Source organism: Nannobrachium achirus (assembly GCF_963921795.1).
Source record: "Nannobrachium achirus genome assembly, chromosome: 21".
NCBI lineage: Eukaryota > Metazoa > Chordata > Actinopteri > Myctophiformes > Myctophidae > Nannobrachium > Nannobrachium achirus.
Genome location: NC_137828.1, coordinates 7192491 through 7206723, shown reverse-complemented (window position 1 = coordinate 7206723; position 14233 = coordinate 7192491). Strand labels below are relative to the sequence as shown.

General features: G+C 41.6%; 1 protein-coding gene across 1 annotated transcript in view; it reads right to left on the bottom strand.

The window, feature by feature from the left end:
- Positions 1-14233, bottom strand: part of LOC308307231 (A-type potassium channel modulatory protein DPP6-like) — a gene marked incomplete at both ends in the record, with an annotated part of 64299 nt that overhangs the window by 15448 nt on the left and 34618 nt on the right. The window contains 10 exons of the mRNA XM_080752404.1: positions 258-305; positions 1712-1830; positions 2063-2110; positions 6266-6357; positions 8241-8348; positions 8447-8485; positions 9417-9540; positions 9697-9794; positions 11228-11382; positions 14202-14227. Coding sequence (XP_080608530.1) covers positions 258-305; positions 1712-1830; positions 2063-2110; positions 6266-6357; positions 8241-8348; positions 8447-8485; positions 9417-9540; positions 9697-9794; positions 11228-11382; positions 14202-14227 — 857 coding nt within the window. The remainder of the gene's footprint in view (positions 1-257; positions 306-1711; positions 1831-2062; positions 2111-6265; positions 6358-8240; positions 8349-8446; positions 8486-9416; positions 9541-9696; positions 9795-11227; positions 11383-14201; positions 14228-14233) is intronic.

Sequence of the window (14233 nt, the reverse complement as noted above, 5' to 3'; positions counted from 1 at the left end):
TGTACTGTATTCTCATATTTCCGGAGCGGCGAGTGGAGTGATAATTTCATCAAGGACATCCTTTCCAAGGCAGTGATGTGATTAGTGGACTTGGCTGGCGGTCCCAGCATCACAGGTGGTCCCTGTCTGCCACTGACACACACATTACACATTGTCCCATTCTGAAGGGCTTCCTATTCATCTTTAACATGCCTTGATTAGACATGACACGGATCGCTTGTACAACAAGCTGAAACGTCCCCACACAGAATACTCACTCTGTCTGTCCTGTGTGCTGTAGACTGAGACAAACGGGACATCTGGACCTGAGGGACGAATAGAGACAGGAGACACATTAATATGGACTTGGACTTTGTTAACCAAATGCTAACCCACCCACTTCTATGCAAGCTGTTGTTGCCGATAAACTTTAGGGTCATTTCTCTTGCTTTAACGTTCAAGCTCTTTAGCTTTCTAGGGCAGAACAGATTGGAGTTTATAAGGCCCTAAAGGCGGCATAGGCTGCAAAGTGAAATGCTACTGATCCCAGGCTTCATTAATTGTAGGTGGACTGGGCACACTCTTGTATAGTGAGGTATAGGGCCTTCATTTACCAGGAAAATAACAACAAAAATAACAAAAAGCGAAATATAAAAAGTTTAAATATGGAGCTAGAAGGTTTAGTAGAACGTCTACCTTGACAGTGTAACAGGAAGTACCTTGACAGTGTAACAGGAAGTAGTTCATGTACCTTGACAGTGTAACTAGGATTAATAAGAGAAGGATATCACACTGGGCGTGTCCCAGCCGTGGTACCGGGGTATGGCACATGCGCAGTACAATCTGGCCAGCACCTACACTGTGGCTCAGTAGATGGCGGCGTGTAAACATTAAATGGTAGTGTTTGTTTTGTCCTACTTTAAGTGCCTGCTGGGGACTTGCTCTTTGCTCAAATTAAATGTTCTTATGCCACAAAACAAGTAGGCTTATTTGGTGCCCTAATAGGCACAACTATAAGTGTTGCATATCCTGAATGAATATAAGTTATAGAAATCCATCGTATTCTCATCTACTGCTGTTTTACTGATATTTTGTGTAAGTGCTTATAAATAAATTAAATTGTGCGGTCTGTTGAATTTTTTGCACCATACAAGTACGGCACGCAGTACAAGTTAAGACATATGCTTCAAAGTACAGGATTATCTAAAAGCATCCCTCTGAAGACCAATTATTTCCCACAATTGATTGATTTAAAACTTTATTAGAAGTTTGCATAGGAAAAGCCAAGGTAGTTTCATAACAGCTGGTACAAGGTCAACTAAAAGGATAAACACCTCCAAAGAGCCTTGGGCTTGTTTCAATTGGGGTCCTTTAAAAAAAATAAAACACAGCACTATGCAGAAAATATAAGAAAACCTGCAGCTGTTTAGGTGATGAGTGGAGAGACAACAAACAAACACACACCTCGCTCTACTGAGAACGGATCATGATCTTTTGTATCTAGTGCCTCTGCTGGAACACTCCACCATGGCAGTTCCTGTTAACACTGTGCATGTGCCATACCCCGGTACCACGCTGGGACACGCCCAGTGTGATATCCTTCTCTTATTAATCCTAGCAGTGTAACAGGAAGTAGTTCATGTACCTTGACAGTGTAACAGGAAGTAGTTCATGTACCTTGACAGCGTAACAGGAAGTAGTTCATGTACCTTGACAGTGTAACAGGAAGTACCTTGACAGTGTAACAGGAAGTAGCTCATGTTGGGACTGAAGGAACCGCTGACGTATCCACACAGCTCAGAGAAGTCACATGACACACAGCGACGGTTGAACGGCCCCACCGTGTCCGCACTGAGAGAGAGAGAGAGAGAGAGAGAGAGAGAGAGAGAGATATGGGAACTTTCTTACTAATTAATTTCTTCCATCACAGTGATCCACTGTACTGTCCACTTGCGTCAAACACAAAACTCTGCTGGAACCAAATATAAGAAAGAAAGAAAGAAAGAAAGAAAGAAAGAAAGAAAGAAAGAAAGAAAGAAAAAAAGAAAGAAAGAAAGAAAGAAAGAAAGAAAGAAAGTTTTACCTGTAGAGATGTCTTCGCTTGGGGTCGTCTTCGGTGCTCAGGAAGTATCTGGGTTCAAACACACAGTAAACATTTAAACCCAGGAAGTATCTGGGTTCAAACACACAGTAAACATTTACTCCCAGGAAGTATCTGGGTTCAAACACACAGTAAACATTTAAACTCAGGAAGTATCTGGGTTCAAACACACAGTAAACATTTTACTCCAGTATCTGGCTTAAAGTCCTGTTCGCAATTTGGTGTTAGGGGAGTTTCTCACCTGAACTGAGTCAGTGGGTCCCTAGACATTAAAAATCACAGAGGTGCTCGTCCGCCATAGTGCCAGGAATGGCGCAATGGCCAAATCAAATATGGCTGCCATCGGCTATGATGAAAATCCAACTTTTCTGTTTCTGGGTGTATATGCACATGTAATACCTCTATTTGGACTAATTGTGGTGTGGGGAATTCATTTCTGATATTGTTTTGACCATTTTGGGCGATTTGGACCTCAAAAGGTCATGGTCAAGGTCATTTTGCTATTCCGAAGACCGTGGGCCATAACTTGGCCATTGTTAGGAGTAAAAACAGGTGCAGTAGGTCTAAATCAACTAATGCTGACATGTATAATTCATTTCTGACATTGTTTTGACCATTAAGGATCATCTTGTCTTTGAAATATCAATGTCAATGCCATTTTTCAAAAACGATTTTGTTCATTACTTGCACTTTTATAGTATTTTGTGTAAGTTTGTTACTATTTTATAGTAAGTTTGTTTTGTTTATAACAAAAGACATACTAGTGAGAAATACAACAAGTAAGCATCCACATTTAACTTTAAATTGGGGTTTAAAATGGGTGTTTAAATGAGCAAATAAGACTATTTACGAATAAAAGTGACAAATAAAATTACACAACAAAATCACACACACAATTAAATAACAATTTCCCTCAAAGTGCACCATATTGGGATTGTGTGCATGCAAGTTAGTATGAGGTGTTTTTACAGGATTGATTTGGCATTGTTCCATGGCAAAATATGATGCACAGAACTCCATCAGTGTCGAGTGTCTTGCTTCAGACATGGCAGGAGTGTACTAAAGTCAAAGTGCTCCTTCCATCCATCAGAGCTTGACATTGACTTTTTGAGGCAGTTGTCCTTTGGATAAGTATATTTCCCATTCACTTGTCCGGAGACAAAAGTCACTTGTCCGGATAAAAATTTCATACATTGAAATAATAACAAAAGGACGGCTAATGACCCCCCTTGCTCCCTCCACTCCATAGTATGGGCACTTGTCCCGGACAACAGGACAAGCCTTTATGTCATGCCCTGTTCCATGTTCCATTGGTTCTAGTCTTTCCTCAGGTTCCTTGGCTGTTCAAGCAGGTGGCAAGAAATGCGCTAGAAAGGTGCCTTGTTGGTCTCAGCAGTTGTACTTCTCTGCTACCAATACTGTGTCTTGTTCTGTCAAGGTCTTTGCCTCTCCAAAGTTTGTTAGACATTGTACTCGGTCAGAAGCCATAACTACATGTTTAATCCTCACCTGGCCCATGCAGTCATCTCCTGTCTCCAAGGCATATGTGCCTTGATCACTGTCTTGGCTAGTGGTGCTCCAAGATGAGACTGCTTGATGCAGTGCAAGTGAGTCTCACCAGTGCCATACTGCTGCCAGATCTCCTTCATCCCCAGTGCTTGGAAATATGGGGTGTAGTATAGCAGTAATGTGAAGGAGACAACAACTCTCTGGGGTCCGCTCATAGTTCCGACATCCCATTATTCTGACCATTAGGTTAGTGAAGGTTAGGGATAGGCTTAGTTATAATGGAGGCTGTACATGCACCAGGTGTCAGCCTCCTTAATCCTATTCAAGATGTCTGGGATCTCTTCTCCACTAGCGACATCATCAACAGAGACAACAGAGCTGATAATGGTAAATGGACTGCATTTACAGTATATAGCGCTCTTCTCCAAAGCGCTGTACAATGTATTTCACATTCACCCATTAACACACACATTCACACATACATTCACACCAAGAAACCATGCAAGGTGCTCATCGGGAGCAGTTAGGGGTTCAGTGTCTTGCTTAAGCACACTTCGACAAATAAGCAGGAGGAGACATAAATCGACCCTGGAACCTTCAGATTCCATGGCAGCCGTTCTACCTACATCGCCACAAGCTTGAATGGCCACCATATTCCGAACACACAGCTGGAGAGCTGTTTGTTCACCTCAGACACCCAGAATGTGTAAAGTTGATGAGGGATGGGTGCGTCTATCGACTCTGTTATCTCTGATGATGATGAGTGGCTCCCTGCAAAAGGGGCTGGAGGTGAAGAGATCCCAAAGATTGAACTAGATTGAGGAGGCTGTCACCAAGCTGCTGGTACATGTGGAGTCAACTGGCCCTATTATAACTAAACCTACCCATAACCCTAACCTAATGGAGGGAATAATGGGTCGCCAGGATTATGAGTGGACCCCAGAGAGTTGTCGTAGTGATACTTCCAAGCACTGGGGATTAAGTAGATCTGGTAGCAGTATGGCACTAGGTGTGCAGCGGCACATGCTTCTACAGCATCAAGCAGTCTCTCATCTTGGAGCACCACTAGCCAAGACAGTGATCAGGGGACATTATGCCTTGGAAACTGGAGATGACTGCATGGGCCAGGTGGGGACTAAGCATGCAGCTATGGCTTCTGACCGAATACAATATCTAACAAACTTTGGAGAGGCAAAGACCTTGACAGAACAAGACAGCATTGGTAGCAGAGAAGTACAACTGCTGCCTGAGACCAACAAGGCACCTTTCTAGTGCATGTCTTGCCACCTGCTTGCAACAGCCAAGGAACCTGAGGAAAGACTAGAACCAATGGAACATGGACGGATGCAAGGAACACTTCGACTCTCGAGGATATGGCTGCCTTGCTGAATACATCCTGTAAAAACACATCATACTAACTTGGATGCACACAATCCCAATATGGTGCACTTTGGAAATTGTTATTTAATTTTGTGTGTGCTTTATTTGTGTGATTTTATTTGTCACTTTTATTCGTAAATAGTCTTATTTGCTCATTTAAACACCCATTTAAAACCCCCCTTTAAAGTTAAATGTGGATGTTTACTTGGTGTATTTCCCACTAGTATGTCTTTTGTTATAAACAAAACAAACTTACTATAAAATAGTAACAAACTTACAAAAAATACTATAAAAGTGCAAGTAATGAACAAAATCGTTTTTAGAAAATGGCATTGACATTGATATTTCAAAGACAAGATGATCCTTAATGGTCAAAACAATGTCAGAAATGAATTATACATGTCAGCATTAGTTGATTTAGACCTACTGCACCTGTTTTTACTCCTAACAATGGCCAAGTTATGGCCCACGGTCTTCGGAATAGCAAAATGACCTTGACCATGACCTTTTGAGGTCCAAATCGCCCAAAATGGTCAAAACAATATCAGAAATGAATTCCCCACACCACAATTAGTCCAAATAGAGGTATTACATGTGCATATACACCCAGAAACAGAAAAGTTGGATTTTCATCATAGCCGATGGCAGCCATATTTGATTTGGCCATTGCGCCATTCCTGGCACTATGGCGGACGAGCACCTCTGTGATTTTTCATGTCTAGGGACCCACTGACTCAGTTCAGGTGAGAAACTCCCCTAACACCAAATTGCGAACAGGACTTTAAGCCAGATACTGTATTATTTACTCCCAGGAAGTATCTAGGTTCAAACACACAGTAAACATTTAAACCCAGGAAGTATCTGGGTTCAAACACACAGTAAACATTTACTCCCAGGAAGTATCTGGGTTCAAACACACAGTAAACATTTAAACCCAGGAAGTATCTGGGTTCAAACACACAGTAAACATTTAAACCCAGGAAGTATCTGGGTTCAAACGCACAGTAAACATTTACAACATTAGATCCTGCTCTCTACCTCCCCCTGGCCAGCCGGGGTGCCTGATAGAGGGGAAAGGAACTGGTTGGAATAACGCGTTCCTTTCATGTTCTACGTCCTACTGGGGGAAATTAACTCCCTGTCAGGTGATAAGAAGCGGCCTGCTTACTCCTCGAGCATTGGAGGAAGCATGAGCTCAGTTCAGGGCTCCCCCCAAGTTGGCAGAGGGAGAGCAGAGCCCAGGATTACAGCTTAGGCAATTGGTCCTGGGTGAAAAATGGGTTCAAAAAATCTCACATCAGCTTGGTGTCCTCACTGTATGCTAGGATCTGGGTGACATCCCAGTCTCCAGACGTGATAGACTGGAGGGTGTCTGTACTGCTGTTGGACTGAGGGGAGAGAGAGGTAGAGACAGAGTGGGAGAGAGAGAGAGAGAGAGAGAGAGAGAGAGAGAGAGAGAGAGAGAGAGAGAGAGAGAGAGAAAATATGAATTATCTAGTTGATGTGAAGAATAATGAAGAACAGTGTTGTAAATAATATTCAGACTCTTTAAAACATCCTGTAATAAACTCTAACGCTGCCATCGTGTCTTGTGGCTTTTCCATTGTGTGTATTTTATTAATATAAACCGCAGTGGTTTTATTTAACGATCAGCTCTACTGCTGGCTCCAGCAGCCACAGTCATAAATCCTCCACTGGTGTGTGATCGATATAACTATTATGTTCAAGAAAAAAAGGCTTTCGAAAAATATCCAGGTCCGGGCAGTAAGGGTAGGTTTTAAAAGTATAAAAGGTGGCGCTAGGGTGGCACAGCATGGTAAAGTCTCCGCTCACAGCATGGTAAAGTCCCCGCCCACAGCATGGTAAAGTCCCTGCCCACTACCACTGCTGCAGAGGTTGTGGGTTTGAATCCAACGTGGTGCATCCGGCTTTGTCGGGCGTCTATTATACAAAGTATAATAGACGTACCAAAGTCCTGACGTAACAGTAACTTCCCTCTAGAACTATTGTGTTGTTGTGTTCTTCCAGACAGTGTTAATTTCGACGGCAAATTCAGATTTAGTCTTAATTTTAGTCTTTTGAATGACACACCATTTAGTTTTAGTCCTATTTTAGTTGTCTGAAAGTCTAGTTTTAGTCTAGTCTTAGTCGGTTAATCTAACAAAATGAAAACTGCTTACAGTCCAGCTTCGTATGGACATGGAGATATAGAACCTACCTGTGAGATGAACATAGAGATATGATCTATAGAACCTACCTGTGAGATGAACATAGAGATATGATCTATAGAACCTACCTGTGAGATGAACATAGAGATATGATCTATAGAACCTACCTGTGAGATGGACATAGAGATATGGTCTATAGAACCTACCTGTGAGATGAACATAGAGATATGATCTATAGAACCTACCTGTGAGATGAACATAGAGATATGATCTATAGAACCTACCTGTGAGATGGACATAGAGATATGGTCTATAGAACCTACCTGTGAGATGGACATAGAGATATGGTCTATAGAACCTACCTGTGAGATGAACATAGAGATATGATCTATAGAACCTACCTGTGAGATGGACATAGAGATATGGTCTATAGAACCTACCTGTGAGATGAACATAGAGATATGATCTATAGAACCTACCTGTGAGATGGACATAGAGATATGGTCTATAGAACCTACCTGTGAGATGGACATAGAGATATGATCTATAGAACCTACCTGTGAGATGGACATAGAGATATGGTCTATAGAACCTACCTGTGAGATGGACATAGAGATATGGTCTATAGAACCTACCTGTGAGATGGACATAGAGATATGGTCTATAGAACCTACCTGTGAGATGGACATAGAGATATGGTCTATAGAACCTACCTGTGAGATGAACATAGAGATATGGTCTATAGAACCTACCTGTGAGATGGACATAGAGATATGATCTATAGAACCTACCTGTGAGATGGACATAGAGATATGATCTATAGAACCTACCTGTGAGATGGACATAGAGATATGGTCTATAGAACCTACCTGTGAGATGGACATAGAGATATGGTCTATAGAACCTACCTGTGAGATGGACATAGAGATATGGTCTATAGAACCTACCTGTGAGATGGACATAGAGATATGATCTATAGAACCTACCTGTGAGATGGACATAGAGATATGATCTATAGAACCTACCTGTGAGATGGACATAGAGATATGGTGTATAGAACCTACCTGTGAGATGGACATAGAGATATGATCTATAGAACCTACCTGTGAGATGGACATGGAGATGTGGTAGAACTTCCCTCTTCCTCCCTGAGGGATGGCCCTGGTGAAGAACAGCCTCAGGCCGTCCTTGGAGAAGAGAGGCTCTTCATTCTGAACACAAAGAAAACAATGATCATTCAACCCAGTTCAGTCCTTGGCTGAATCACATGGTCTGAGTGTACATCACACATCATGAACCCTTCTCCTACCTGTCTGTGTAGCCAGCCTTCACTCTCATCCTCGTATTTCTGGAAAGAGAGCACACACACACACACACACACACACACACACACACACACACACACACACACACACACACACACACACACACACACACACACACACACACACACACACACACACACACACACACACACACTTAATGTTCCTCCTCTAAATGTGCAACTTTTTTATACTTTTGAAAGATAATAATAACTTTATAATTGACGGCTACATGGAATAGAAAAATCGAACCTCTGTTCGAAGTGGAGCTGTGTGTGTGTGTGTGTGTGTGTGTGTGTGTGTGTGTGTGTGTGTGTGTGTGTGTGTGTGTGTGTGTGTGTGTGTGTGTGTGTGTATTGCAGTTGATGCTCAGGGCAGGCTAAACTCAACAGCACCTCTCTGGTCACCCAGGGTACTCAGGCTACACCAGAGGCTACATACAGACAGACAGACAGACAGACAGACACACACCGCCACGTATAGGGAGCTTGTGTTCCACACAGCTCCAAAAACAACTCTAGACCCTTTCGATACAGACATTTGGCAGACATAATTTAGTGCAACCTTAATATAGCCTGGCACAGCCAGACTAACATCACTGCATAGATATTAGTCTGGAATCTCTGTGTGGACCTAGCATTTCCGAGGGAGCGAATAAAAGATTCTACTTTGGAAGATTTTGTCTGGTTCCCAGGCTAACCTTAGTGCAGATTCATACTTTTAGAGACAAATTTATTTCGGTTCAGTTCGGAGAGTCACAAAATCTTCGTAGGACCGAACAGCCGAATTAATGATTGGTACCCGCTCCCCTAAACCTCTGATTGACGTCATATTGTAGTTTGGACAGAGCCGAAACGAAATAAATTTGGCTCTAAAAGTGGAGTATGAATGGGCCCTTAATATACCTACAAATTACAATAGTGAGTGACATTAGATAATGTTGTATTATGAGTTCACCTTGGTACAGACTCCAGTCGTTGCTCCACACAGAGTGAGCATGGAGATGTTCTGAGCTCTGTTCAGCCAGTTGATGGCTAGCTTCGTGCTGGAGGCCCATTTCACCATGGTCACATAGTACTCCCTGACACACACAGGACACAGGGGAAGCAATGAACAATCATTACAAGCTATATAATTGTTGTCTCTTTAAGTATAACTGATATTTAGGGACTGGATGTGAACGACCCCATGACCCACCCTATCCGGGGGTCCTCAGAATGATTGACAGATCACCCACCCTATCCGGGGGTCCTCAGGTTTCCTCATCTCGATGGTGTGCAGAGGACCGTTGAGGTTCACCACGAACAGAGAGATGACGGGGTTCTCCTCACCCGCCTGGAGAAGATAGAAAGAGAGAGACATGGAGGAGGAGGGAGGAGAGGAGATCTAATTGGAGGACATAAGCATAGATATGAAAACCTAGACATCTCATTGGCTGCCAGTGTTCATTGGAGAGACCTGTTCACGCACACTGCAACTCATTCATTCATTCAACCTTTATTTAATTTCTCGGGGATACAATTGAGGGCAAGCCCTCATTTTCAACGATGCCGAGATTACAAACAACTACAACAATAATAATAACAAGATAAGAACAGCAAGATAAGACATAGTATGATTTGTAAAAACAAGCACAATATAATGAGTAAATTAAAGAAGCAGTAAGAGCAGTAATAAACAATAGCACATCTTAATGAAAGCAATGACAATGTAAAACAACATGATTAGACAGCAAATTTTTAAATTTTTCCAATGAAACCATAGATTCAAGTTTTAAAGTGCATTGTAACTCATTCCAGCTATGGGGGGCGCTAAAACCAAAGGCAGTTTTGCCTAGGTCTGTGTGGGCTGTGGGGACCAATAGTGGAATGTAGTTTTGGGAACGTGTGTGGTGAATGGAAAGTTTTGGAATTAATAAGGAGGAGATGTAAGATGGTGATTTTTTTAATAAAGCTTTATAGATGTAGATGTACCAGTGGTGGTCTCGCCTCATAGAGAGAGAGGGCCAACCAACTGTTGTATACAGGGTGCAATGATGAGTATCGTATGGGTCCCCTGTGATAAATCTGAGAGCAGAGTGGTAAATGGCATCTAGGGGCTTAAGGGTGGAGTTAGCAGCATGTCTGTATATGATGTCCCCATAATCAAAAACAGAGAGTAGGACAGCCTCTACAATTCTCTTTCTACAGAATAAGGGAAAACAGGATTTATGTCTGAAGTCACTCAAAGTGACTTCTATTCTGACTGGTCAGAATCCAGGGTGCATTCCAATAAATGAAGGACCAGAGGGCACGCCAGTGTGCTCAGTTCCTACATCTGAAAGCAACCCGAACGTTACGAAAAGGCCCGACCCCACCTGCCTCTGATTGGCCTAGTGCTACGATAAGTGCTATGGGCTTAGGTGGAGTCTGAAGAGGTGAGTCTTCAGGGTGCATACGTTATTAGGGTAGTGGTATTCCTTCCCGGTAGGCTAAGGGATGCCAGTGAACATGGGTACCTTAGGGTACAGTAGGGTAAGGGATGCCAGTGAACATGGGTACCTTAGGGTACAGTAGGCTAAGGGACGCCAGTGAACATGGTACCTTAGGGTACGGTAGGCTAAGGGACGCCAGTGAACATGGGTACCTTAGGTTATGGTAGGGTAAGGGATGCCAGTGAACATGGGTACCTTAGGGTACAGTAGGGTAAGGGATGCCAGTGAACATGGGTACCTTAGGGTAGTGGTACTCCTTCCCGGTAGGGTAAGAGATGCCAGTGAACATGGGTACCTTAGGGTAGTGGTACTCCTTCCCGGTAGGGTAAGGGATGCCAGTGAACATGGGCAGCTCCATCCTGGGCACCAAGGTGTCGTTGATGGTGGCGTAGGCCAGCCGCGCGCCGTCCGGGGACCACCAGTGGGCGATGTGGGACTGGAAGATCTCCTCTGGGTGGAGAGAGAGAGAGAGAGAGAGAGAGAGAGAGAGAGAGAGAGAGAGAGAGAGAGAGAGAGAACATTTTCAACAGTCATAAAGATAGCACCCTGGGCAAGATATGACTTCCGGTTGGTTCAAGCTGAAGTGATGGAAGTGCTGCATTTGTGGTTGCGGGTCTGTTTACATTCCCCAGCGAAACAAACCTAAAAAGATTGTAGCTCTTATCTCGCTCTTATTAGGTGTAATGTTGTCCGAATCGATGTTTTTGTTTGTAGCCTATATTGTTTATTGCGAGCGCAACCGACGGAGCAGGAGAAGTAGAACAGTTTTTCTTCAGCTGGGAATATGTTTGCAGGAACACCACACTGTGAAAAAAAGAAAACTTCCGGTAAAATTCAGCCCCACCTCCTAGAACTCTCTCTTGACCAGGCTTTTCTCTTGGCAGATGAGTAAGCCTGGCTACGAGAGGCTATAAAGAAAGTGTCGATGGATGTTCAAAGGAGAGCGTACTCAATTCATTACAAACTCCCACTACACCTAAGACAGGCAGCCTCTGTGGATAGCTTTAAAGCACAGCTCAAGACCTATTTCTTTACTCTTGCTTTTAGCTGAATTATTTTTTTTTATCTCTTTGATGCTATTGACGTCCACACTGTTCTGAAATTGTTCTTCAATGTTTTATGTTTTTATTGTTCTGCTTTATTGTATTCATGTGTATTTTATTTTTTCTGTTAAGTAACTGTGCTTCATTTTCTGCTCTGTAAAGCACTTTGAGCTGCATTTCATGTCATGAAAGGTGCTATACAAATAAAGCTTTATTATTATTATTATTATTACATACTCAATATGATATACAGTACATACTCAATATGATATACAGTACATACTCAATATGATATACAGTACATACTAAATATGATATACAGTACATACTCAATATGATATACAGTACATACTCTCAATATGATATACAGTACATACTCAATATGATATACAGTACATACTCAATATGATATACAGTACATACTCAATATGATATACAGTACATACTCTATATGATATACAGTACATACTCAATATGATATACAGTACATACTCAATATGATATACAGTACATACTCTATATGATATACAGTACATACTCAATATGATATACAGTACATACTCAATATGATATACAGTACATACTCAATATGATATACAGTACATACTCAATATGATATACAGTACATACTCTATATGATATACAGTACATACTCAATATGATATACAGTACATACTCAATATGATATACAGTACATACTCAATATGGATATACAGTACATACTCAATATGATATACAGTACATACTCAATATGATATACAGTACATACTCAATATGGATACACAGTACATACTCAATATGATATACAGTACATACTCTATATGATATACAGTACATACTCAATATGATATACAGTACATACTCTATATGATATACAGTACATACTCAATATGATATACAGTACATACTAAATATGATATACAGTACATACTCAATATGATATACAGTACATACTCAATATGATATACAGTACATACTAAATATGATATACAGTACATACTCAATATGATATACAGTACATACTAAATATGATATACAGTACATACTCAATATGATATACAGTACATACTCAATATGATATACAGTACATACTAAATATGATATACAGTACATACTCAATATGATATACAGTACATGTATACTCGATATGTCCTTGTGGGAACACCGCCTGTTCTGCAAATTACAACTGATTATTCCAGACGCCCGCGCGGACACAAAGTATACGCGAGCACACACACACACACACACACACACACACACACACACACACACACATACATGTACGTACATATACTGTATATCTCACTAAGAACACACAGGCACACTGAATGCAGAAACCATGAATCAGCAGAGTTTTTCATCTCAACATGAGAGTATCGACCTAAAATAGATCCATTGCCAAGAAATGACCCCCCCAAAAAAGCAATTCCTCACTACTATATACAGTAACTAAGGAGTGCATGTTGCGAAATTTATTATGTTTAGTTTTTTCTATTGTGTTTTGTATGCGTGGTATGGTACTATATGTAATCATGCAAGTTTGAGAGACAAGGGAGAGATGGAGAGAATGCCAAGCTACACGCACGCACGCACGCACGCACGCATGCACGCACGCACGCACGCACGCACACGCACACACACAGTAAACAAACAGCACCTCTGTCAAAACAGAGTGAGTCATTCTCACTTTATGCAAAAGATAAAAAATAAATAAAATAATCTCACTGGGAATGTGTTTTGACAAGGAGCAAGGATCAACATCCCAACACACCTCCATTCATTATCAGTCTGTGGTGACATCAAAGACTGCATGACAAGTAGTTCTACTTATTGTTATTACCGCGCCAGAAGCTACGTTTATATGGAGCGCGGCAATTAAAATTTCATTAATGTTGTTTATCTGTGAGACTGGAATGCAGGCTCGGGGGAATTAGCAGACATCAGCTACCAATTAGCATTCCATTAACTGTGTACGCTCAGTGGAATGACTTGATGTGTGGGGTTATTCTCAAAGCTCTTCTGCAGGTTCATAATATGCATAGTATGTATTACATGCATATTCATACAGGTACATAATATGCATGTTATTTATTACATGCATATTCATACAGGTACATAATATGCATGTTATTTATTACATGCATATTCATACAGGTACATAATGTGCATAGTATTTATTACATGCATATTCATACAGGTACATGAGGCCGTTAAAGATGACCTTACCTTCATACAGCCAATCAGAGAGGCCGCTGAAG